General features: G+C 40.4%; 2 protein-coding genes across 4 annotated transcripts in view; one reads left to right on the top strand and one right to left on the bottom strand.

Moving 5' to 3' along the window:
- Positions 1–1,679: 1,679 nt before the first annotated feature.
- Positions 1,680–23,981, bottom strand: LOC134359325 (vesicle transport protein GOT1B). The gene is made up of 5 exons (XM_063072385.1): positions 23,841–23,981; positions 20,690–20,781; positions 18,988–19,166; positions 18,298–18,379; positions 1,680–3,330 (listed from the first exon to the last, which is right to left on the bottom strand). The coding sequence occupies exons 1-5, from the start codon at positions 23,863–23,865 to the stop codon at positions 3,292–3,294; spliced, it is 417 nt and encodes a 138-aa protein (XP_062928455.1). The 5' UTR covers positions 23,866–23,981; the 3' UTR covers positions 1,680–3,291.
- Positions 23,982–24,265: 284 nt separating this feature from the next.
- Positions 24,266–27,468, top strand: part of recql (RecQ helicase-like) — a 50,660-nt gene continuing 47,457 nt past the window's right edge. Inside the window, exon 1 of one of the 3 annotated variants that reach the window (XM_063072387.1) lies at positions 24,266–24,385. The gene's annotated coding sequence lies outside the window, so the exon portion shown is untranslated. Of the gene's footprint in view, positions 24,462–27,468 lie in introns of all 3 variants that reach the window. The other 2 variants (XM_063072388.1, XM_063072386.1) reach the window with 2 other exon arrangements.

Here is a 27,468-nt window from a genome sequence, read left to right on the forward strand (position 1 = left end):
TCTTGTCCCTTGGATGAACTGGATGAACTAAGCTTATACTCGTTGGAATTTAGAAGATTGAGGGGGGATCTTATTGAAACGTATAAAATCCTAAAGGGATTGGACAGGCTAGATGCAGGAAGATTGTTCCTGATGTTGGGGAAGTCCAGAACGAGGGGTCACAGTTTGAGGATAAAGGGGAAGCCTTTTAGGACTGAGATTAGGAAAAACTTCTTCACACAGAGAGTGGTGAATCTGTGGAATTCTCTGCCACAGGAAACAGTTGAGGCCAGTTCATTGGCTATATTTAAGAGGGTGTTAGATATGGTCCTTGTGGCTAAAGGGATCAGAGGGTATGGAGGGAAGGCTGGTACAGGGTTCTGAGTTGGATGATCAGCCATGATCACACTGAATGGCAGTGCAGGCTCGAAGGGCCGAATGGCCTACTCCTGCACCTATTTTCTATGTTTCTAGGTTTCTGAAATGGTATTATTTTTTAACTTTGAAAACTTTAGTATTCAGCTACACCTGCCTTCTCTTCTATTTTTATCCATTCTTCTCTAATTTGTTCAAACCCATCACCCCACCTCCCCCAACCCCAACTTTTTAGTTTAAAGTTTTATCCACAGTCCTGAATATGCAATTTGCTAGGACCCTAGTCCCAGCATGGTTCAGGTAGAGCCAGTATCATTGGACAGCACCCCACCTTTCCCCAAAACTGATGCCAGTGCTTCACAAATTCAAATCCACTTCTTTTACACCAATGCACATTTAACTCTAATCTTATTGACCCTGTGTCAATTTGCAGATGGCTCTGGAAGCAATCCAGACATTATTACCTTTCCCATTCTACATCTTAATTTAGTGCCTAGCTGTTCATATTCCCACAACAGAACCACTTTCTTTGTTCTACCTTCACGATTAACATCTGCATGGACCAGTTAGAGATGAGGTCAACAGTGCCACAGACATATGTGGAAACCACGGACTTGGGGAGAACCAGAGGGCAGTAAATTTCTAGAGAACATACCTCCCAACATCTGGGCAAGGAAGACAATAATCATTGATTTTATACATGATTTTTTAACCAGCAAAGTGAGATAAGAGAAGAAAGCCTGGCAAGTGGGGTTATCAAGGAGAGCCATTGGAAGCAATTACTATCAGTAGCAACAAGGGCTATAGGTTTGTTAAAACAGATTACTGCTGTTAAATCATTATCACTCATGACTTTTATCATTATAGCAGTAGGAATGGAGAACCAATTGAGAGATTCAAAACAATTGTGCAAATCTGAAATAAACACATTTTGTTAAAATTGTTTTTCTTTCTTAGTCCACATCAGAAGGTTGACATTTTAAGTACATCTTCAACTCATTGAAGAATTTTATCTAAAATGATAGGTTGCACATGGGGCAGTAGTTTTCAGGGATAGAAGAATGAAAGCCCCTACTCCCACTAACACCCCCCCCCCGCCCCACCCAGGATAATGACAATAGTTTTGGTAGAAAAATAAAGTTATAAAAAGACCAGCAACCTCACAGGAAAACTAGATCTATCCATGCAGCAAAAATATTGATTCTCTTCCCAGAGAATTGAGTTAAATGCACAAAAGAAGGCTGTTCAAAATGACTTGGTGAATCTGTAGGTAATCACATGCAAGTTTTTCTGCTTATTAAAATAGAAAACCAGTGATAGCCATAATTCATATTTATTTCCTTTCTGCAACCTAGAAACTTGACAGAAACCCAAATTCTGGACATGTTCACAAAAGATACACAATGCATTGAGTTGTGCTCAAGGTTGTCAGCAGCTTGAAAGGAATTGCAATTCTGACATGTTTAGTGGCTTCCATATATATATTACAAAAAAATCTACCTACAATATACTCAGACAATAGAATTGTCAGTTATGTTTTGGGGGATACACAGAATTATGCAATTATATTCCCACAGCATTAAAAACCTTTGGAACTTTACCCATGTTTACATTTACAGTTGACTTGTTCCCTGTGGCTAATGCACCCAATTAAGCTGAACCATGAACAATTGTTAACAAAATATCCCAATGTGGTACTTCATGCCATGGAGGTTACACCAGCAATGATGTTGTTACAGGTGGTTTCCAAAGTTACATAGTCAACATGCATTCTTTCTGACAATGAACCAATATAGTTTGCTGTCTTGTTTGTACTTGTAAATTAAATATTGTTTGATAGATTAAATCAGATAGTCACTATTTCTAAAAGATCAGTAATATTGGTTTCTGTCATAAAATTCTCTTCTGGTCAACTACAGCACCAATGCTATTGGAAGTAGTAATATTTGTTATTTTGCATTTAAAAATTGAACCATTTTCTTCCATTGGTAGATAAACAAGAGGGCTTTTCAAACTTCACTGATGAGTGACACGCATTAATATTTAGTTCCGGGAATCCACATGAAAACGATACATTAAAAACACAGTGATAATTATTTGATTCAAAGATTTATTTACAACATTTTAACATCAAAGAATGTATAATTGAAAAGTTAACCATTATAAAACTTAAATACTATAAGCACCATCTGCCATTACATAAGCTAGAGGTGTTCACTTGTATGAAAATTCTGCCCAATGAGACAGTCACAAATGGAAAAGCTCACCATTAACCTAGCCTGCTGCATCAGGAATCACTGGTGTAACACAAGACAATGATGTGAAAAGAAGTAACCAAGTGATGAGAGGCAAGACAATCACAGATGTATGCTAATTACTTTATGCAAAAGATGTAATCAGCCAATAAATGTTTACATGTTTAATGTGTCAAGCTCCGTCCTTTCGAGTATTCCATTACTTGATTTGCCAATAAAAACTGCAATAGTCCTTATAGTTTTTCAGAATTTCTTGTTTTGGTTGAATGAGGTTCAAAGGGATGGAACAAGATATTCTTTCCTGGTTGGTCTTGCTTGGTATAATTCTCCCAGCTTAATATCAACTTCCCTCCTGCTGATCACTGAGCATTACTGATAGCAGTGGTGGTGCCCAAATCCCTCCTACTCTTCTGGGTGGAGGAAGTGTAATGCTAAACACCCTCCGTAAAGAGACATTTATAAAATTTTGGGTGGAGAGGAGAGTCAAAATGAGTGGAATTAATTGCAATGGCTACCGTTTTCTGCTCTAAACAAAATATTTTAATACAAAGAATGCTATCAAGTTTTATTTATTCCTGGACAGATAACAAGTAAAATATAAATTTAGAAATGTTTGTCTTAGGTGAACCTTATAAATATATTAAACAGCATACTTCTGCAGCAGTTGTTCATCCAGTTTCTGTTATACCATGCTGTTGCTTTCTCCAACTTTATCTACAAACTGCAAAAATAATGGAAATATTAAATTAACCAAAAGCTGTCACTATATTAGCTTATATGTTCAAAGAAGTTGATAATTTAAAAAAATGGACAACTAAAACACAAATCCAAGACTTACTAATACACCAATGATTAAAGTGCCAGTGCAATTAATTTGCTTCCAAATTGTAGAGCATACTCCATGCACTAGCCAGAGGTAAAACAAAAAAAATGCTCTAGCCTTATTGCCAAATTACAATTTTTAAGGAGTGATTTATTTTGATGTATTTAACATAATCTGCATTATACCAGAACTGAACTTGAAAGACCAGATCGTGATAACCATAATTTCGCAGACATTCATAATTGCAATACAAGCTATTAACACAGATTCACATAGTCCTTTGTACAATAAAACAATTTTAAATCAATTACGAAGTTTCTGAGAAGTTTTCTTTTTTAAAATGTTTTCTCCTCCCATATCTCAGGTACATTTGTATGCACATCATTCCACACGACCTGCCCTCAGCTCTAACATGATCTCCCACTGTAGCTGGGAGGAGATTATGATGTTTCAAGAACATCTGCTAATCAGCTCAGCAGCAATGGAACCAAAAACATCCCAGCATTTTGGATTCTATTCCAGCTTAGCTCCTTCATCCACCTGTATCTGAAAACAGGATTGAAAGGGGCAGATTTGTATCAGTTATATAGGGAAGGAAAGGATGGGGAGGAAGTAGAACTGTTTAGGTTCTGAAATTGTTGAACTCAAATGTTTAATCTGGAAGATTGAAAAAAATGTTGTATCTCCAGTCCTTTTCAGTTCTGTAAGTTATTGATCTGAAATTTTAACCACTGAACCTTCTATGGATACTGGTTTACACAAGTATTTCTGCATTCCATTTCTATATTTACATTACATTACTTTTACTCTGGTCATCTTCAGCATTCTTCTTAATTAACTCATATCCAGTACAAGATCTTCGTTTTAACTTCTTCAACAGCTTGGAAATAAGCTTCCAAAATATTTCTTATACGATAGTTCAACTCTTCTATTGTTGACTCTGAATTATTTTGTGATTACTCTTAAGTAGTTGGTTCCCACATTTTAAACAAATGTAAAAGCACAATGGAAATTCAGTACCGCACTATGAAGACAAAGCATGCATGACTGTAGATGGCTGTACAAAATGGTGATACCATGGGCTACATTGGATTCTAAAACTGAGACTTTGACTTGCTCTGTACAATACTTTCTAACCTAACCCATCATGCAGAGGAAAGAGTACATCAATTTCCCAAGAGCTGTAATATTACAGTACTAAGTACATTAAAACACTACCTTGTTTACGAAATGTGAATAGCATACTTCAACAAGAATCAGTATCAAAAAAAAAAGTTTTAAAAATGTTATAATGCTTGTAATAAATATTTTTTCAAATATCAAAGAGTTACTTCAGTTTGTCAATTGGGTGACTGTTATATGGATTTAATGTCCAGTTAGCATCTACCTTGCACTTTCAGAATACAGATTTCAAGAGTAGAAAAGTATGCTCTAAATGTATTGAAAATGTGCCAAATCAGTACAGTGCACTGCTTAAGGAAAGCAAATTCACATCATGAGAAAAGTGAAAATGAAGCAAGCTGCTGGAGGAACTCAGCAGGTCGGACAGCATCTGTGGAGACTATGAGATAGCTGCCATTTGGGTTGAGACCCTACATCAAACAAAAAGATAAAAGGTCATACCTGCAAAGAAATAATGGACAAACTTAATATGTATTTTGCATCTGTCTTCACTGTGGAAGACACTAGCAGAATACCATAAATACGAGAGCGTCAGAGGGCAGAAGTTAGTGTCACTGATATTACTAAGGAGAAGGTGCTTGGGATACTGAAAAGTCTTAAGTTAGATAAGTTACCTGGGCAGATGGACTACACCCCAGGATTCTGAAAGAGGTGGCTTAAGAGATTGTGGTGCCATTAAGTAATGATCTTTCAAGAATCACTAGATTCTGGAATGGTTCCTGAGGACTGGAAAAATACAAATGTCATTCCACTCTTTAAGAAGAGAGGGAAGCAGAAGAAAGGAATTACAGGCCAGTTAGCATGGTTGGGAAGATGCTGGGGTCCATTATTGAGGATGAGGCTTCCGGGTACTTGGAGGCACATGGTAAAGGTTGCATGGTTTTCTAATGGGGAGATCTTGCCTGACAAATCTATTAGAATTCTTTGAGGAAATAACAGGCTGGATAGACAAATGAGAGTCGGTGGATGTTGTGTGCTTGGATTTTCAGACCTTTGACATAGTGCCACACATGAGGCTGCTTAACAAGCTATGAGCCCATGGTATTACAGGAAAGATTCTAACGTAGATAAAGCAGTGGCTGATTGCCAGGAGGCAAAGAGTAGGAATAAAGGGGGCTTTTTCTGGTTGGCTACCGGTGATCAGTGGTGAGCTTCAGGGGTCAGTGTTGGGACCGCTTCTTTTCATGTATTACGTCAATGATTCGGATGAAGGAATTGTTGGCTTTGTGGCCAAGTTGGCGGATCATATGAAGATAGGTGGAGGGGTCGGTAGTGCTGAGGAAGTAAGGTGTCTGCAGAAGGACAGACAGATTGGGGGAACGGGCAAAGGACAGGCAGATGGAATACTGTGTAAGAAAGTGCATGGTCATGTACTTTGGTAGAAGGAATAAAGGTGTGGACCATTTTCCGAATAGACAGAAAATTCAGAAGTTAGCGGTGTGAAGGGACTTGATTCCCTAAAAGTTAACTTGTAGGTTTGTCAGTGGAAAGGAAGGCAAATGGAACCTTAGCATTCATTTCAAGAGGATTCCAAAACAAAAACAAGGATGTTATAAGGGATCTGTCAGACTGCACTTGGGATATTGTGAGCTGTTTTGGGCCCCTTATTTATCTAAGAAAAGATGTGTTGGCATCAAGGAGGGCCCGGGGAGGTTCACGAGAATAATCCCAGGAACGAAGGGTTAACATATGAGTAGCGTTTGATGGCTTTGCCCTGTACTCACAAGAGTTTAGACGAATGAGGGCCCAGGTAAAGTGGATGAGGAGAGGATGTTTTCCATAGTGAAGGTAACTAAGACCAGAGGAGACTGCTTCAGAATTGAGGGATGCCCATTTAGAACAGAGATGAGGAAAATTTATTTAATGAAGAGGGTGGTAAATCTTTGGATTTCATTGCTACAGAGAACTGTGCAGGCCAAGCCCCTGGGTATATCTAAAACAGAGGATGATAGCTTCTTGATTAATCAACACAAATAAAAGTTGCTGGTGAACGCTGGTGAATCTCTTACTAGCTCTTCCTTCAGTTAGTCCTGATGAAGGGTCTTGGCCCGAAACATCGACTGTACCTCTTCCTAGAGATGCTGCCTGGCCTGCTGCGTTCACCAGCAACTTTGATGGGTGTTGCTTGAAATTCCAGCATCTGCAGATTTCCTCGTGTTTGCGTTTCTTGATTAATCAGGTTGTTACAGGAATTAGTGTATTTTTGGGGTTAGGGCATAAAGCAAATATTGACTTGAGTGACCAAACTTTAAATATGCATTGAAGATTATGTTCAAGATGCAGACCAGACAGACCATTTCATGGACATGACAGTAATTAACATTTATTTTGGTGTGATGGTGGGAAGATCCAGGTATTTGAAATTGTCACATGCACAGCTCAAAGAAAGCTACGGATTTGTTTGAATTCTCCTGAATATTCTTTGACCTTTAGCACATAACATGTTGTGTAGTGTTGGGCCAGGGAGATCTTCATCAACCGAAAGGGTTTCCAACTGAAACCTGCTGTAACTCAGTCGAATTTCATATCTAGTAGTACTTTTCTCTGGTGACTTCATGCATGCAACAATGGAAAGAAGGCACGAGAATGGGGTTGAGGGGAATAATAAATCAGCCATGATGGAATGGCAGAGCAGATTTGATGGGCTGATGGTCTTAATTCTGCTCCTATGCCTTAAGGTCTTATCAGAACGCATGCAAGGCCTTGACTTGAGATGTTGACAATTTCTTTGCCTTCACAGATGCTGGCTGACCTGCTTAGTTTCTCCCACATTTTCATGAGTAAAGTTGCCTTGCTTATTTTTGTTAGAATATGAAAAATAAAAGGGAAAGACTTCTGAAATTGATTTGAAAAGTGTAAAGTCAGTGAAGTGTACTGTATTTTTTTTTAAAAAAGGGACATTAGAGTACATGCACCATCAATGATTTTCTGTGATTATTTCCTTCAATGCAAGTTCCAATTACTGGCAGAAACTCAGGATCATTATACCATGCATCTCTTATTTGCTTGGCTGAGATTTTAAAGTTAAGGTTGCAACATATTGTCATTAAAAAAAGTACTAGGCTAGACAACTTTAAGCAGGTCTTCCTTCTAGATTGTTAATAAAAAAATGTCCATTATGAAAATGTAACAAGGTACGTACTTCATGCTGAGCCTCCTTTACATCGTCAGCTTTGAAAATATTTAATGGAATAACCATTAACAAGCAGCATAATACCACCAATTTCATTGTTTAAAGTGCTAGATGGCTTGATTATGTGAAGTTTTCTTTGCAGTTTCATTCAAACAAAATGTACAGAACACATGCCAGCTAAATACAGGAGATGCTACATGGGTGTTTGAGACTTCAAATATGCAGACCCAGAGTAGACTGTCTGCCATATAAATTGCAAACATCTTGAAAGTTAAACCCAAATAACAGAATATAACAATTTTATGTGGAGTTTAACTTGTGTCAGATATTTGACTGTACAGATAGCAGAGAACAGATTTAAGGTGCTGGAGATCAGTTCTCAGCCAGGTTTTGGATTATGCCAATTTAGAAGGCCAGATTAAATGACGACTTTGAAGTACCATTTCCTGTACTTGTATAACCAACAGTTCAAACCTTCCCAAGTATATACCAAACATAATAGTGTTGTTTACTGAATTTCCACTTAGATATTTGTAAAAGCAGTTTTTTGCAAATGTAATTTAGATTACGTGAAATCTATATGTTAAAAGATTATCTAGAAACGTGCTGAGGTCATTCTCAGGGCTTGATGGCCAGAATGGTGACCATCACAGAGGGAAATTATGACATTACAGTTATTGAACAAAATATTATTGCATATGCATTTAAGCACATACATAATTATTTTATAACCAATGGATTGTATTTAAATTGTAGTTTTTCTATAGAAAAAAACATTCAATTGGTTACACAGGGTGCCAGAAACAAACAACGAATCCTTTGCTGGCATTAATTGAAGCACGACACTGGCTAAGTACCAGGAAAATTTAGACCATCATAGAGTAATACAGCATGGAACTAGGCCCTTGGCACAACTCATCCAACTTGAGCAAGTCCCATTTATCTGTATTTGGCTCATATCCCTCTGGACCTTTCATATCAATTCACCTGTCCAAATGACTTTTAAATGTTTATCTGTGATGCCACTTTCAGGGAACCATGTACTTGTAACTCCTAGCTCCTTCTGTTCAACAGCACTTCCCAGACTGCGGCCATTCCCTGTTGAAAGCCCTACCCTGTTGTTGCTTTATGAGAAGTCAAGTGTTACACTTATTTGAATTGAACACCATCAGCCAATCCCCTGAATTTTTAAAAAATCTGATAATTTCCCTCAAAGGAACATGTGTGATCATCTGCAAAAATAAACTGCAGTAGGCATTCAATGTGCCAAGCAGCGAGGACAGTGAAAGAGTTGATGCTTCAGGTCTAGAACTCACCCTCGTAACTGCAAAAAAAAAACCCACAAGAAAGCAAATAAAATTTAAGTTGCAGGTAGGAGAAGGATGGAGAAAAGGTGGGACTGTCTGCAATAGGATGCTGCCCAAAGCTGGCCATATCAAAATTTATTTAAAATTGGTGGAGCAAGTTAAGAGGTTATAGTCAGACTTAAGAGAGAGATTAGAGATTTAAAGTGGCAGTGCCCAATCAATATAGGCCATCTCTAGAATGTTGCTTCATTTCCAAATTTCAAGCATCTGCTGTTCACGCTTCCAAAAACTACCGTGGAATCTTAGATAACAACATTTGGACTACTCTGTTATAGTTACATGTCTGAAAATGTTAGGGGAAATCCAACAGAAAGTCCTACCCTGGGCACGAATTGCTAGAGTACATACTCCATTGTTTCACAAAGGATTATCTATGCTAGGATAAGGATAATTGTGCTTTAGATAGTTAATTTGTGGAATTGTATTGCTTCATTATTTTTCCAAGATCCTGGGAAGTTCTTTACACTCTAGCAATTTAAGGGTTGTTAAATGATGCAAATCAGAACCAAAGTCCAAGTCCTGATAAATGCACATCACTGATCACACCACTGCGTAACGTCTGCTTTCTCCTCCATCATTTTAAATTTTGAAACTTCTGATCAGCACTGGAAACTGGACACAGGATCTGAGGGTGGAGTGGTGAGGGTTAGCACAGCCAATGAGGCCAGGATACTACCCTAATCTGATCAGCAAAAAAGGACCAGACATCTGCTTGTTTATTAGACTGTTACTTTCACTACTGCATATTATTGAATAAAAGAAACAAACATTACCTATCTTTAGTATGTCTTCCTCATGCTTCAACTGAAGTTCATCTGCAGTTCTCACTGAAATTCCTTCCCCAGTCCCATCCCTGTGGTGATTTAGAGCTTTTTTTATAAAAAACATTGCTCTTTTCAATTCCTCATTCTGCAGGCTGTCTATGTCTTTTTTGCCAACTTCTCTGCTCATACTCAGCGGATATGTTCAATAGAGTTGGAGAAGCAAACAAGACCTCTGTCTGAGTTAGAGTCTGGGAGTACTCCTACTGGCTGGGGAGGGCCCACTACACTTTAAAGAGAATAAAATGAAGTTGTATTTCAGTTAAAAGTGCATCACTGACAAGCCTGAAAAATTGACCATTATCTAAACAACAATTACTCACATCTGTGAACATGAGGAAGAACGACTTAAGGGTAATAATCACAGTAAGTTGAAACAAACACATAACTGGGCATTAGTAATACACTGGAGAAGTTTCAGATATTTCGGTAACTATACTTCATTCCTGACCCACTTATCTGTTCCTCTAATATACACCATTCATCATTCGAAAAGACATTTATGCTACTCAGTCTTTGCTGGTACAGTTCTGAACAGACCAAATGCAGAAAAGCAATCCCACCCGGTCTCCAATTAAATACAAGATGAATTCCTTGTGTATTTGTGACCATAAACCTTTTATCTTGAATCCAAAATATAACATAGAACATTATCCAGTATCTACAGCACTTAACATGCTACATTTCTTTTATTGATCAACTGTAAATTAAAACAGATCTGATGCAACAGATGTATCTAATGTCCACAGCTGGTCAAATACTTCACAGTTTTTCAAAACTACAACACATGGCAGTGTAACACTTAGGCATTTAAATCAAAGCAGCTCTGTGCTTGCTGCAGAAATACCAAATCCATCTGCCACTAACAAAATACCAAAGATTCAAAGGGCCTTACCAACAATGCTAGTAATAGATATGTTATCCCTGAAAGTATGTAACAGCTGGGATATGTCTACTTGTAGGACAATGTGGTTTTACGCAAAGAAGCAAGCTTTTGGTTTTTTGTAATGCATCAATTCAATACAACCAATGACAGATTGTACAACCAATAAATAACAAATGTTTAGTTTCCTACATTCAATAATGAATGAAATGGACAACTAAACATATGAAGGTCGGAAAAAGGCTCTGCGAATATCATTACCCTCAGTGAGTTTCACCATACATGATTTCAAAAGAAAAACAGGCTGTGGGAAAATTTCAGCAGGCCAGGTGACATCTGTGCAGAAAGTCAATATTTTAGGTCAATGATCTTTCATAACTGGAAAAAAAAGTTAGAAATCAAACAGATTTTATGTTGCAAGGCGAAAGGCTGATAGAATAAAGGGAGTGTCTCTAAAGAGACACCGAATGACCTAAGGGGTTGTGGTGCCAGTTGATAGAGACTAGTGAAGGTTTGTTAATGCAGCTGATCAATCAGGAGGAGACATAAATTTAAGATGAATGAAAACAGATGAAAGAGCAAGTATGCTGGAGGAAAGAGGACAAACACTATAAATATTGGAAATATTCAGCAGGTTAAGCAGCATCTGTGGAGAAAAATCAATGTAACAGGTTGATGACTTTCATCAGAGCTGGCATTTCAGATAACAACTAGAAAGGTGGAACTCAGTAACTGTTCTCAGAACCATACCATCCCTAACTGCAGGATGATATGCCATGCTTGGAGATTAACTTGGGCCTTGATTTAACAGTACAGAATGGGAGAGTGATGAAGAATTAAAGTGACAGACAACTGGAAAGCTCCGAATCACTTATGAAGGCTGAACAGTCCTCCGCAAAGCAGCCTGGGTTTCACTTTTTCAGTGCAGAGAGCACTAACTCAGAAGTGCAAGTGAACTGCCGCTTCACCTAGGAGTGCTTGGGTCACTGATGACAGGAATAGAAGAGGTGAAAGGACACTTTAGCATCTTTTGATTCACATGGACAGGACAGTGACAAGACAACAGCAGTGCAGCTGAGAAATGTGAACTAGGGCACTTCAAAGGGATCAGTCAAAAGGGGAAGTTGGTGGGTGACTGAACAAGGAGGGAATTATGGAGTATGATTTGTTAAAAGTAGAAGTGGGTGAATAGCCTGATGATGATATGCGAAGCCTGTCTGTGCTCTGGAAGGGGGAAGAAAGGGTGAAATCATTGTGAGACAAACGGAACAAATGTGGTTCAACTATGATATGCGATTTGTCCAAAAGAACACCTCAGGGGTACTGGTTAGAGAGAATATGTTCGTGTGAGAGAAAATGGCAGAACAGAATGAATTCCTTAGATGCTGCCTGACCTGATGAGTTCCTCCAGCATTTTGTGTGTGCATCTGCAGCTTCTCCTGTATCTGTGAGAATGAAGTCCTTATAGCAGGGGTTCCCAAATTTTTCTTATGCCATGGACCCCCACCATTAATCAGGTTAGGAACACCCGCCTTATAGGAAGAGAATTGCAGGAGATATAGTCAAGAATAAAGGGTCATGTGGAAAGAAGTACATTTCTTCCTAATATGACTATATTCTTTCTCTCACTCTCCAGTCTTTTTCCAACTTAAATCCATAACACCTGATAGCCTCAACCATATCTATGCTATGTCCGCCAGAGAAAGCAGGATCTCCCAGTGGCCGCACATTTTAATTCCACGTCCCACTGCCATTCTGATATGTCTATCCACGGTCTCCTCTATTGTAAAAATGAAGCTACACTCAGGTTGGAGGAACAACACCTTTTATTCCTCTGGGTAGCCTCCAACCTGATGGCACGAACATCGACTTCTCTAACTTCCGTTAATGCCCCACCTCCCCCTCGTACCCCATCCGTTATTTATTTATTTATATATGTGTATTCTTTTTCTCTCTGTCCTTTTTCTCCCTCTGTTCCTCTCACCATACTCCTTGCCCATCCTCTGTGCTTCCCCTCTCCCCCTTTCTTACTCCCTAGGCCTCCCGTCCCATGATCCTCTCATATCCCTTTTGCCAATCAACTGTCCAGCTCTTGGCTCGATCCCTCCCCCTCCTGTCTTCTCCTATCATTTTGGATATCCCCCTCCTCTTCCTCCTCTCAAATCTCTTACTAGCTCTCCTTTCAGTTAGTCCTGACGAAGGGTCTCAGCCTGAAACGTCGACTGTACCTCTTCCTAGAGATGCTGTCTGGCCTGCTGCGTTCACCAGCAACTTTTATGTGTTGTTATATCTGTGCCAGTTTCCTTACTTCTGCTCTTACCCCTTTCCTCCCACTTCAGTCGCCTCCACATTCCATGCATCTTCCTTCATAACTGTTACCACCTTCAAGGGGATTCCGCCATTAGGGGTACCTTTCCTTTTCAGCTTTCCCTCAGTACCTCCCTGGTTCACCTATCCATCTGGACCAATGCCCATCCAATTGTCACAGTTCTATTGCATGCAAGAGATGTTATACCTGACTTTTTCTTCCTACCCTGGCAGCAATACAGGGAACTAATCACTCCTTTCAAGTAAAGAAACAAAGGTACTTGTATTTCTAATTTGATGTACTACATCTGATCCTTGCCCATACATTGGAGAAAACAAGCAGATTGTGTACTTTTTTCCAGAGAAAAAATAGTCACCTGGTCCAAAAGGTGACCTTGCACTTCTAATTGCCTGTCACTTTAATATTCTATCCCATTCCTTTCTGATACCTGTCACTGGCATCCTACACTTTTCAAGCAAAGCCCAAAGCACGAAAGAACACCACCCCATTTTCTGACTGGGCATGTTATAGCCTTCAGGACCCAATATCAAATTCAACAATTTCAGGTGATCTACCTTTCTAGTTTCTATCGGAATTGGACAGTTTTTACTAAAATTCATCCACCTATCATATGCCCCCACCCACCCTCCATCTCCTGTTCTTATTCATCTTCTAGTTATATAGAAACATAGAAAATAGGTGCAGGAGTAGGCCATTCGGCCCTTCGAGCCTGCACCACCATTTATTATGATCATGGCTGATCATCCAACTCAGAACCCAGCCTTCCCTCCATACCCCCTGACCCCTGTAGCCGCAAGGGCCATATCTAACTCCCTCTTAAACATAGCCAATGAACTGGCCTCAACAGTTTGCTGTGGCAGAGAATTCCACAGATTCACCACTCTCTGTGTGAAGAAGTTTTTCCTAATCTCGGTCCTAAAAGGCTTCCCCTCTATCCTCAAACTGTGACCCCTCGTTCTGGACCTCCCCAACATCGGGAACAATCTTCCCGCATCTAGCCTGTCCAATCCCTTTAGGATCTTATACGTTTCAATCAGATCCCCCCTCAATCTTCTAAATTCCAACGAGTACAAGCCCAGTTCATCCAGTCTTTCTTCATATGAAAGACCTGCCATCCCAGGAATCAATCTGGTGAACCTTCTTTGTACTCCCTCTATGGCAAAGATGTCTTTCCTCAGATTAGGGGACCAAAACTGCACACAATACTCCAGGTGTGGTCTCACCAAGGCCTTGTACAACTGCAGTAGTACCTCCCTGCTCCTGTACTCGAATCCTCTCGCTATAAATGCCAGCATACCATTCGCCTTTTTCACCGCCTGCTGTACCTGCATGCCCACTTTCAATGACTGGTGTATAATGACACCCAGGTCTCGTTGCACCTCCCCTTTTCCTAATCGGCCACCATTCAGATAATAATCTGTTTTCCTATTTTTGCCACCAAAGTGGATAACTTCACATTTATCCACATTGAATTGCATCTGCCATGAGTTTGCCCACTCACCCAACCTATCCAAGTCACCCTGCATCCTCTTAGCATCCTCCTCACTGCTAACACTGCCACCCAGCTTCGTGTCATCCGCAAACTTGGAGATGCTGCATTTAATTCCCTCATCCAAGTCATTAATATATATTGTAAACAACTGGGGTCCCAGCACTGAGCCTTGCGGTACCCCACTAGTCACCGCCTGCCATTCTGAAAAGGTCCCGTTTATTCCCACTCTTTGCTTCCTGTCTGCTAACCAATTCTCCATCCACACCAATACCTTACCCCCAATACCGTGTGCTTTAAGTTTGCACACTAATCTCCTGTGTAGGACCTTGTCAAAAGCCTTTTGAAAATCCAAATATACCACATCCACTGGTTCTCCCCTATCCACTCTACTAGTTACATCCTCAAAAAATTCTATGAGATTCGTCAAACATGATTTTCCTTTCACAAATCCATGCTGACTTTGTCCGATCATTTCACCGCTTTCCAAATGTGCTGTTATCACATCCTTGATAACTGACTCCAGCAGTTTCCCCACCACCGACGTTAGGCTAACCGGCCTATAATTCCCCGGTTTCTCTCTCCCTCCTTTTTTAAAAAGTGGGGTTACATTAGCCACCCTCCAATCCTCAGGAACTAGTCCAGAATCTAACAAGTTTTGAAAAATTATCACTAATGCATCCACTATTTCTTGGGCTACTTCCTTATGCACTCTGGGATGCAGACCATCTGGCCCTGGGGATTTATCTGCCTTCAATCCCTTCAATTTACCTAACACCACTTCCCTACTAACATGTATTTCACTCAGTTCCTCCATCTCACTGGACCCTCTGTCCCTTACTATTTCTGGAAGATTATTTATGTCCTCCTTAGTGAAGACAGAACCAAAGTAATTATTCAATTGGTCTGCCATGTCCTTGCTCCCCATAATCAATTCACCTGTTTCTGTCTGCAGGGGACCTACATTTGTCTTTATCAGTCTTTTCCTTTTTACATATCTATAAAAGCTTTTACAGTCCGTTTTTATGTTCTCTGCCAGTTTTCTCTCATAATCTTTTTTCCCCTTCCTAATTAAGCCCTTTGTCCTCCTCTGCTGAACTCTGAATTTCTCCCAGTCCTCAGGTGAGCCACTTTCTCTGGCTAATTTGTATGCTACTTCTTTGGAATTGATACTATCCCTAATTTCTCTTGTCAGCCACGGGTGCACTACCTTCCTTGATTTATTCTTTTGCCAAACTGGGATGAACAATTGTTGTAGTTCATCCATGCAACCTTTAAATGCTTGCCATTGCATATCCACCGTCAATCCTTTAAGTGTCATTTGCCAGTCTATCTTAGCTAATTATATCTCCGCCAGACAGATTAGCTACATTAACAAGCCTTTGTCAACCTCTCTCAACCAACTTTTATCATTCAGATTTGCTTGGTTTTCATACTATCACAGATATTTCTTTGTTCTCTGCAGCTTAAAACATGTTTGATTTCTAACCTTTCTAACTCTGATGAGACATCATTAATTTGAAATGATAACATTTGTTTCTTTCTCCACAGATGCTGTCTGGCTTGCTGAATATCATGAGCATTCTGCTCTTAAGAGTTGTAATATTAGTATCTGCATGTTATCATGGGAAATTGCCCAATTGCGTTCTGTCCCCAGAACTCAGTACAATCCAATATGCTTAAATACACAATTAGTCTAGTTTTAAATATCACCAGAAGTGCTGGTCGAACATACTATAATGATGATGTTGGTGGCACTTATCTATCATTTAGATATATTTATCTATAATTTGTTCTTTGATATGTAGTTTAGGTTTTGCTGGGCCAACCCAGCTCCACACTTCATTGCAGTGGGTGGCGAAGGAAGATGGGGAATTACAGATGTCACAACTGTCTACAAACCTGCCTGGAGCAGTCACTTAAGTCGCCACATATACCCCCTCTAGGTTTTGAACTGATCCATCAGTGACCAGGTAGTGAAAGAAAAGCATTTGTGGTCCATCATTGCCTATCAATGACAGCCACTGGAGACTCCACTAGTCCAGAGGAAATGCAGCAACAGCCTGCAGACATCAATTGCTCAAGAGTGGATCACAAAAAAAGCCTTTGCATTGATCCATTATGAGAGGAATAGATACATAAGTTTTATATTAGATCTATCATGTTAGATTAGCTCTTGTATTCAGCTGGCTTCAAAACTATCAGACTCATATACAAACCAAGTTATGGGTAAGTGATCCGTACATTGAACACGATTTCTGTAAAGTTTACAACCCTCTGGTGACCAGAAATGCAGGCAGTCTTCCAGCAGAGGTCTAACTAATGTTTTATAAAGTCGCAGCATAACCTCGCTTCTCTTATTTTCAATGACCCAACTAATGGAAGGCCAAAAAAAGTATTTTCTCCCAGGACTGTCAGCAGCTAAACAGTGTCCACCCATAGTCCATCAGCACTATGGACAACCTCGAAGTGCAATAGTTGGGCATAATTCTTGATACTGTTTTACATTTAATTCTTGATAGTTTTACATTTAATTCTTGATACTGTTTTACATTTAATTCTTGATAGTTTTACATTTAATTCTTGATACTGTTTTACATTTAATTCTTGATACAGTTTTATATTTAATTCTTGATACTGTTTTACATTTAATCATTGTATTTAATAACACGGGCATGTGTAACACCTGCACACTTGAAAAGTTTCTTTTAGTGTTAGATTTATTTGCTTTTAATTCAGTTGTAAATTAGATATCATTCTGAATAATGCAGCCATCATTTTAAATTTAGTCATTATGTTTTTAGCAATTGACTTGACAGTACGGTGTTTTGCACTGAATGGAGTAGCTCTGTAATCTCGCTGTCCTCAGCAATGACAATAATGCTCTAATCAAATCTATCCCATATTATTAACCACATTAGTTAGCTGTGCTGCCATCTGCAAAAATCTTTGGGCATGCAAATCAAGATCGCTGTGTTCTTCAATAATCCCCATACTGCAGAATGGTACTGATATCCTCCCACTAAAGCAGGGCTAGTCTTGACTATTGAATAAAGTTGCTTCTTAAATAATTAAAAGAGTTCTTGCATCTACACTCTTCTTAAATTTAAATACCAATCACTTTGTGTTATTAATGATGTGATTCGGCACCAAAAAGTACACATGATGTGTTTGAATATTCTTTTGTTCTGCACCCACAGCTGAATTAACAATTTGGATGATTTCTCTGTAATCTGTGATACTGAATATGCTCCTACAATTCAGCCTTCACTGCCCCATTTTCAAGCTTTTTGTAAGGTTCAATGGTTAAGAGTCATAATGCTTATTTCCATCATAGCCACTGAATTTCTCCTGTTTGCCATTTTCACATGAAAGCGTGAACTTTATTACATTTTAAAATATCCTTGATTATCTATACCACATGCAAGTTATAATATGCAATGCACAGCTAAATGCAGATCTCCACTATAACAAAACCTCCAGATGATGTGCATGAGTTCTTTGTTGTTTAGCCAATTTTCCTGAATTCAACCCCAGATACTAATTAAAGAGCAATAGCTATTAAAAACACATGAACAATTCAGAATTTATTCAGCCTTCAACAATGGTAAAAAAATGGCATGATGCTTATACTCCAAAATGCAATATCTAGTATACTTACTGAGCTTATTCCAGGTAAATTCAGAATGGAACCTAATATAGGCACTCGCCTAATAAAACCGACCACCACCGGGAAGAACCCCCTAGCAAAAAAAAACGTGGAAAAGGAAAGAAAAAAGGCTTTTAATAAATGAAAACTGTAAAAACCTCACAAAATTAACTAGAACTGCAGCCAATGTTTCATGATTTTTTTTTGATCTGCAAGAAAATGAACAATAGAAAACTGCTCACTTGGCAGTCCTTAGCATTTCCTTGACCATTTAAAAACATTTTTTGCATTACTTTAAAACCACTAGAACTTCTGACATGAAAACCATCTTAATTTTGACTATAGAATAATTAAGTCTCGAGGGAAAAACAAAAGCAGGTTTCATTGTATTCCATTAAGATTTTAAACAAATGAGATTCAATAATAATGTTAGCTAAATAAATGAAAAGCAAGACAACATGATTCAGTTAAAATTGGCATCTTGGTTTCATGACAATTTAACTAAAAATCTTGAGATCTGTACCTAATGAAAATGATAAATTCAGGCTTCTTAATTGTTTATCACTATAATTTGTATTCCTTTTGCTTTTTGTACTTCAGATATTCTGATATTCAAAATATTAAGAAAATTCAATGATCCGTAACATGAGAACATCTTGTTCACTTGAGAGTGAGGTAAATAGTAAATTCTAATAAACTTACCTGAATAAAAGAAAAAATCCATAAATTTCAAGTACCATGCCTATAACAGGCCAGCCAATGAGTACTACAAAAATTCCACCAAGAAAGAAACCAGTAGCTTTCACTTTGTGTTTCTGGAAGAAGAACCTGAAAGTCCTTTCTAATCCGATGACAAAGGACAAACCTGCCACAAATAAAATCTGCAAAAGGGAGAGAAACAAACACCAATTTGAGAAAGGCAAGTAGTACACAGGCCTGTGTAAGATTTAGTATTCAGTTTAGAATTCATGCTCAAAGCATTCCTCTAGTTCCTACAAACAATAATTATCATCTCCATGTATGCTTTTCCTTCAACAGGACAGGTCATGCATTATAAAAGATAGATCAGAAACAGGCCCTTTATCAGTAATGACCGTGATGCGATTTTAACTGTTGGTACATGACTGGTATTTCTTTATTCTCTGATTTTATGAATCTCTCTAAATGCCTCTTACAGCTACCACCTGCTTTTACCACCTCCCTGGCTGTTTGTTCTACATACCTACCCTTGTTTGGAAAAAAAAAGCATTTGCCTTGAAATGCTCCTTTAAACTTTCCCCTTCTGCCTGAAATGTATATCCTTTAGCATTTGACATTTCCACCCTGGGAAAAGACACTGACTATCCACCCTATCTATGGCATATGGCCAAGTGGTTCGGGCATTGGACTAGCGATCTGAAGGTTGTGGGTTCGAGCCTCGGCCGGGGCAGCGTGTGTGTCCTTGAGCAAGGCACTTAACCACACAATGCTCCAGTCTACCCAGCTGAGAATGGGTACCGGCAAAAATGCTGGGGTTAACCTCGCGATAGACTGGCATCCTATCTGGGGGGGGGGAGAGAGAGTCTCGTACTCTCAGTCGCTTCACGCCACGGAAATCAGCATAAGCACACAAGGCTCGTGACAGACTTTAATCCACCCTATCTATCCCTCTCAATTTTACATACTTCGGTCAAGTCTCGCCTCAGCTTCTCTCGTTCAAGAGAAAACAATCAGTGTTTACCCAACCTTTTGTAACAGCTAATACACGCCAATCGAAGGAACATCCACCTGTACCTCTTCTACACCTTTCTTAACTAAATAAATCTCATAATGTGGGAAGCTATAGCAGTTAATAGTGACTTGTTAGATTATTTTGTGATTGAAAGCACCAATAATTTGTGGAAAGAATTTATTTTTATGTATGGTACACATCCATTGAATTCTGAGGTGGGAGTACCAAAAATCAAAAGTTTCCAAAACATCCACAACAGTTTTATGGTTACTCAGAAAGTTTCAGTTTCACAATCTGCAGAAAAAGCTTCAAGCTTTCAACTCCAGTTGTTCTGTAGAGGAATTTCTTTCAAAGAAGTTACCCCAAAAGAATAAGAAACAAGAGTTGTGAATGGTGTTGGTACAAAAGGGTAGAACTGGAAGTGACATCTTAAGAGCTTTACATATGAAGCACACCATACAATGTCAAGGGTTTTGCCATATTCTAAACAAAAATGGCAATGCTAAAACAATATAGAAAAGCTTTCCAACTGTATTTTCCCCTCCATCAGCTCCATAGATCCTGTCCCAAATCTTTAAAACTTGAAATGAGAAAAGACGACTTTAATTTTTTTTTGAAAATAATGACCTCTTTGGGAAAAAAATGGGGACAAACTTAATCTTTGTAGAAGAACATTTCAGAAGCCAAACTTACATTTCCTATCGCAAGGAGTGCTTTATCAAAGAACAGGATCATGCCAAAGAACAGGAAAAACACGCCAAAGCCTGTCAATCCCATGCCAATTTCTGTAGAGGAAGCACATGACAATTTGACTTAATATTTTATCTCAATTCCAGAGGCTTCTTAAACCACAGTCGCTTTAAATATGCTGCACATTAGAATTTGATTAACTCAGAATCAGATTTCTTAGCACTAACATGTTGTGAAATTTGTTTTGTGCAGTACAGTGCAAGACATAAAAATCACCATAAACTACAAATAAATGATTAGGCTAGGGTTAAGTCAGTGGGTTGCTGGTGGCATGGTTCAAAGGGCCTATTCTGTGCTACATCTTTAAATATATAAATAAATCCTGCAAAGACGTAATGTCCATGGACCGTTAGAAATCTGATGGCAGAGGGGAAGAATCTGTTAATACACATAGTGTGGATCTTCAGGCTTGTGTACCTCCTCCCTGATGGCAATAACGTGAAGTGGGGAAGGTTATGCCCAGGATAGAACTAGCTGATTCTACAACCCTCTTCAGCCTCTCGTGACCCTGTGCAACGCAGCCTCCACATGTAGCTGTAACGCAACTACCAGGGGTGATTGATAAGTTCGTGCCGTAAGGTATAAGGAGATGAGTTACACAGCTCTCATTGCGTGCACCTGCAGTTCAACTCTTTGAGTGAAAATGCAGAAAGTTTGAAGTCACTAACTCATCTCCTTCTACCTTAGGCCACGAATCTATCAATCACCCCTGCTGTGGACTACTTTCTGGAGGTCCAAGATGCCGATTTCTACAAAGAAGGGATCCGTATGCTCCACGACCACTGGACTAAGTGTGTAAATATAGGAAAGATAAATGTGATAGGTTTTCTAAAAGTGACTCCTTCTACCTTAGGCCACGGACTTATCAATCACCCCTCGTAGTTTAAATGTTCTCCACTGTACTTCTGTAGAAACCTGAGAGTCTTTGGTGAATAACAAATCTCCTCAAACTCCTAATGAAGTACTGCTGCTGGCGTGCCTTCTTCATGATTCAATGAGTTGGCCCAGGATAATCTCCTAAGATGTTGATGATACCCAGGAACTTAAAGCTGCTCACCTTTTCCACCATTGACCCCTCAATGAGGACTGGTGTGTTCTTCTGATCTCCCTTTTCTGAAGGCCACCATCAACTCCTTGCAGACACTGAGTGCAAGGCTGTCTGATTTGTACGGTCATTAAATTAGCGTGATTTATGTTGCGTACAGCACCAAATTTTAAACGCATGTAATGAAACTACCATGAAGACATAATCTCGATATCCTAAAGCACTTTAAAATAAGTGAGGATTGAATTGTCACTGCTGTGATCTAAGAAACTACCAATTTACACAGAGCAAGATCCTACAAAAAACTTGGGACAGATACCAAATAATATGCTTTAGTATTGTTGGCTGAGGGGAATAGAACTGTCAAGATTCTAAGAACAACCAACAGTTTAAGACAGTACTGTGTAATGTGTGAGAGCATACAGTACTTCAGTTTAAATTTCCATTTGAGAGATGGCACTCCTGATAATGTGTCATTCTGATAACTTGGATCTTGCTCTCCTGTCTCTTGTGGGATATGAATGTATGACTTTATACCTCAGAAATGAAAATACATCACTTAACTGTTCCAAATGGCACCGTAAGCGGTGTTTTTTTTGGCAAGGTACAAAGTCTAGTTTAAACAAAGTGCTTTCAGATTGTCCAAATCACTGAATATGTCTGACCCATACTTACAATACAGATATACACTGTAATTGATAGAGTAGTAGAGGGGGAGTTTTATGTTGCATCTGTACTCTTTCCTGGCAGGATATTATGGAACATGGTATGAGGAACTTATTCTGCACCTAGCCCTCAATCCACAAGTATTATCCAGATAATATCTTTTTGGTGTTCTAATGTCTTACGAGGGCAAAGTGGATCATGGTTTAAATCACATCTGCAATACAGACCCTTCGATACTGCAGCACATAAGTGAACACAGGCTTTGACTTTTTGATAGACTGAAACCATGTAAAAGAAGATGGGCAGTCCTTACGTGAGCACATCAACCCTGTTAGCAATTTATGTTGGGAAAACAGCTGCAAGAGCTTTTTATTATTTACTGCTGGTGATTTATATATTCTTGCAGTGTGCAAGCTTTTCTAATCACTTATTTATTTGTAGCAGATTTTGACTATTTTAATTGTATTTTTCAATATATCTGAAATCAGAAATAAAATAACCTCAAATTCTATTACCACTGTTTTCCAAAACTTTTGCTAATTGAAAATAATTCAAATAGGTGTTTTCTGAAATGTGCCTGGTGTGGAGAAAGTAATTGATAAGCTGACATCTGCTATGGTACTCATAAGCAATACTGAATGAGTGCTGTTGCTAAGTACGTTGTCCTTAAACTGAAATCTCAGCAAATGATCCCACAGCATTTCCTCTTTTTTATCTCTACTCAGTGTCACGCAATTACTGGACTTGTGGAATTACTCCTGATTATCTAGACGAACTGGTTATTATCACAAAGTTATTTGCGGGAGATTGGTGACTCAGCTTCAGGAAGTGCCTCCAGTAGAAATCCCGAGCTCATCAAGCTTCAGGTTAAGCGGCAAAGTGGACAAGTGAAATCGCTTATTTTTAAACAAAGAACGAGCTGCTGCAGGAACTTATCCGACCCAGATGCAGGGCCTCGACAGCCCCCTTCCACTACAGATGCCGCTTGACTGGCTGAACTTCTAGTAGACTGATTGTCCTCACAGACTCCAGCATAAGAAACAGATTCATTTTTACAAATTTAAGTCGTGAAATTCGATGTTGCCATTACAAAAACAAATGTATAATGCCAGGTACTGTTCATTGGTTCTAGTTTCATGTCTGCAAATCACTTATTTCAGCAGCTTTATGCTCTGCCTTACACTACAACTGCAGCGCCGAGACTGGGTGACCAGCCCCCACCTCTTCGGGCCAAGAAAGCGAGGCAGGGCCGGTGCTCATGCCTGTACAGGAGGCCCGCGTCCACAGTCACAGCGGGCCACCTCGCTCATAGACCGCACGGCAGCTCGGGCCCTGGGGCCCCTGTCTGTCCGTACCGGCTCACCAAGCCCTGAGGTCACTTACTCTGCGAGTCCGTCAGGGAAATCATGTTGGCGGCCGCTTATGCTCATCGGCTTCACGAAATCCACATCAGCCGCCACGTCTTCCGGAAACACACGCCTCCCTCCCCCCTCGGTAACCGGGCAGCCGCCACATCCGGGCGGGGGCGGGCCATGGGTGAATGCTCCGCCCTGCAGAGGGCGGGACTACTACGCATCGTAAAATCGACAGATCGGTTTGGTTGGATGCATTGGTGGTGCTGTGATTGATGGGAGGAAGCTCGGCTGCGATGACGACATGTGATTGACGGCCGAAGACACCGCCACTCTCCGCAGGGTTTGGCCCGCACCGTGTGATTGACAAGAAGACCCCGCCTCGTGTGAAAGACGACATGAAGTCCCGCCCTTCCAATGGGAGGGCGTCTGATCTGTGAATGACGGGAGGAAGCCCCGCCCCTCTGAATGGCCGGCGCGTGAATGACGATGTCCTGATCCGCCCCTCTCCGGATACTGCAGCGTGTTTGACGGGCGTCTTTCCATTTCCCGCCGCGCCGTCAGCAGCAGCCTCAGGTTAGAATCTCGCATCTTACGGCTGTGATACCCCTAATCGAACGGCAGACCTTCAGAGGAAGCTCCCACCTGTCTGGTAATTGTTTCCGCGGTGCTTTGATTTCTGACTAAACCGGGAAATTGAACCGGACCGGTGACGTCATGGGAATAACGACGAATTGGTAGTGGGATTGCCGTGATTGGTTCTCACTGGACCAATGAACAGAGGCACTACTGCTGATTGGTTCTCCTATTGGGCATGGGTGATGCGGGCGAGGTCCACGTGGGAGCGGATGCTGAGGGGCTGGGTGGGAGTTGCCGGAGGCAGTCTGCACCTGTTCCCTCATTCTCAAAAGTCTGATAGGCTGTTAGCACATTAGTACAGCAGACAGGGTGGGCCGAACGGCCTACTCTATGTTTTATGATAGCTTGGGGGAAGCCCACGTCTCAGAGCCCATCACCGAAATGCTCCCCTCCCTGCAGACATCACTTAAATACGGGCCAATGTTACCATGTGTGTTATTGTCTCCAACCTACCACAAGCCTTATTTCTGACTTTCCCCTGTTCTAATGAAAGTGTATTAATGATAGATATTTTCTGCCTTGCAGTATTTTGCTCTTTTTATTTCAAATTTTCAGCATGAGGTATATTGGACTTTTGCACTGTTCCAGTTGGGCAGCTGAGTAGATCAATGTAAGACCTACAGAATCTGCCACAAGTGAGCTTGGTGATGCGCATGTGCTAATTTAGGAAATGGCGTACTTCTTCCGCCATGTCTGTTGAGCTTGTGTATGCTTCAGATAAATAGATAAGGTTTTCAACACTGTCCTGAATGCTCCTACATTTTAAAAAGATTATGGATCAGGGATTCCTGGATCAGTGCGGAGTTTCAATGTCACAAGGATGCTTTGAGAGTGTGCTTGAATCTTCTCTACCTAGTTTGGCCATCGTGAAGGTTGAAGTGTGTCCTTTTGTGAAATGTGGTTTTGATCATATGAACAGATTGAGACTCCATTCGGGGTTGTAATTAGAATACAGGGACGTTAGCCTGGGAGAGTGGTGATGTTAATTCAGCAATGCTGATGATGGATTTGAATATTTGCAGAGATGGTAATGGTGGTATTTCTCTTGTGTGTTGAAAGGTTTTACTCTATTCTTGTTAACCTATTCCTGGTTCGTGTGAGTACTTGATGGTATCTGTGGGGTGAACTTAATGCTTACCTTAACCTCCTTCCTGGAGAGTTTGATAGGGTAGTATGGAGGGAGCTTTAGACAGCATCTTACATTTTCTGCACCAGATGCAGCGATTCAGAGCGACGGGTTTACTATGCACCATCTGGATAGATCTACAGAGTCTCTCAAAAGCAGGGGTGGAGGAGTATGCCTCATGATCAACTCTTCTTGGTGCATGAATATATCAGTGCTGTCCCAATTCTGCTCACCAGACCTGGAATATCTAGCAGCAAAGTGTCATCCTTTTTACTTACCATGGGAATTCTCTGGGTCATTTTGGTAGCAGTTTACATTCCACCTCAGGCCAATGTCAAGCAGGCTTTAGATGATCTGAGCAATGGGATCAACATGCATGAAACAGCGCACCCTAACACTTTCACCATCATTCTGGGAGATTTTAACCAGGCCAGTCTGAAAAAAGTCACCAAGCAATTACCATCAACAGATTACTTGCAATACCAGAGGAAACAACACACTGGACCACTGTTAACACCACCATCAAGAATGCCTACCATGCTATTCCATGCCCTCACTTTGGGAAGTCTGATCACCTGGCTGTGCTTCTACTCCCTGAGTATAGGCAGAGACTGGAGACTGCAGCACCAGCAGTGAGGACCAAAAAGGTATGGACAAGGGAAGCACAGGAGTGCCTACAGGACTGCTTTGAATTGGTGAACTGGACTGTATTCAGGGATTCATATTTGAATCTGGATGAGTATACTGCAGTTGTTACCGATTTCATTAAAACCTGTGTGGATGAGTGTATGTCTACAAAGACTTGCATGACATTCCCAAACCAAAAGCTATGGATGAACCAGGAGGTACGTCATCTGCTGAGGGCTGGATCTGTGGCATTCAAGTCTGGCAATCCAGGCCTGTACCAGAAAACCAGCTATGATTTGCAGAGGGCTATTTCAAGGGTGAGGGGACAATTGTGAGCGAGGTTGGAGGTGATATTAGAAGCACAGCAACTCTGGCAGGTTCTGCAAGACATTACTTCCTACAAAGCGAAACCCAATAGCATGAATGGCAGCGATGCTTCACTACCAGATGAACTCAACACTTCCTATGCACGCTTTGAAAAGCAGGATATCACTACACCTGTGAAAATCCCTGTTGCACCTGATGACCCTGTGATCTCTGTCTCAAAGGCCAATGTTAGACTGTCTTTAAAGAGAATGAACCCTTACAAGGCAGTAGGTCCCGATGGAGTACCTGGTAAGGCTCTGAAAACCTGTGCCAACCAACTGGCGGGAGTATTCAAGGACATTTTCAACCTCTCACTGCTACAGGCAGAAGTTCCCACCTGCTTCAAAAAGGCAACAATTATACCAGTGCCAAAGAAGAATAATGTGGACTGCCTTATTGACTATTGCCCGGTAGCACTCACATCGACAGTGATGAAATACTTTGAGAAGTTGGTCATGACTAGACTGAACTCCTGCCTCAGCAAGGACCTGGACCCATTGCAATTTGCCTATCGTCACAATAGGTCAACAGCAGACGCAATCTCCATGGCTCTTCTCATGGCTTTAGACCACCTAGACAACACAAACACCTACGTCAGGATGCTGTTCATTGTCTATAGCTCAGCATTTAATACCATCATTCCCACAATTCTGATTGAGAAGTTGCAGAACCTGGGCCTCTGTACCTCCCTCTGTAATTGGATCCTCGACTTTCTAACCAGAAGACCACAGTCTGTGCAGATTGGCGATAACATATCCTCCTCGCTGACGATCAACACTGGGGTGTGTGCTTAGCCCACTGCTCTACTGTCTGTATACACATGTCTGTGTGGCTAGGCATAGCTCAAGTTCCATCTACAAATTTGCTGATGATAAAACCATTGTTGGTAGAATCTCAGATG

Source organism: Mobula hypostoma, chromosome 20, assembly GCF_963921235.1.
Source record: "Mobula hypostoma chromosome 20, sMobHyp1.1, whole genome shotgun sequence".
In the NCBI taxonomy this organism is placed as follows: Eukaryota; Metazoa; Chordata; class Chondrichthyes; order Myliobatiformes; family Myliobatidae; genus Mobula; species Mobula hypostoma.

Bases quoted from the DNA above. Each gene is read 5' to 3' on its own strand.
- LOC134359325 (XM_063072385.1), bottom strand. From the start codon at position 23,865: ATGATTTCCCTGACGGACTCGCAGA. The intron at 18,380-18,987 runs GTAAGTTTATTA...TTTTTTTGCTAG, and splicing joins GGATTTTTTCTTTTATTCAG to GGGGTTCTTCCCGGTGGTGG. The intron at 3,331-18,297 runs GTAAGTATACTA...TTATTTTTGCAG, and splicing joins ATTTACCTGGAATAAGCTCA to TTTGTAGATAAAGTTGGAGA.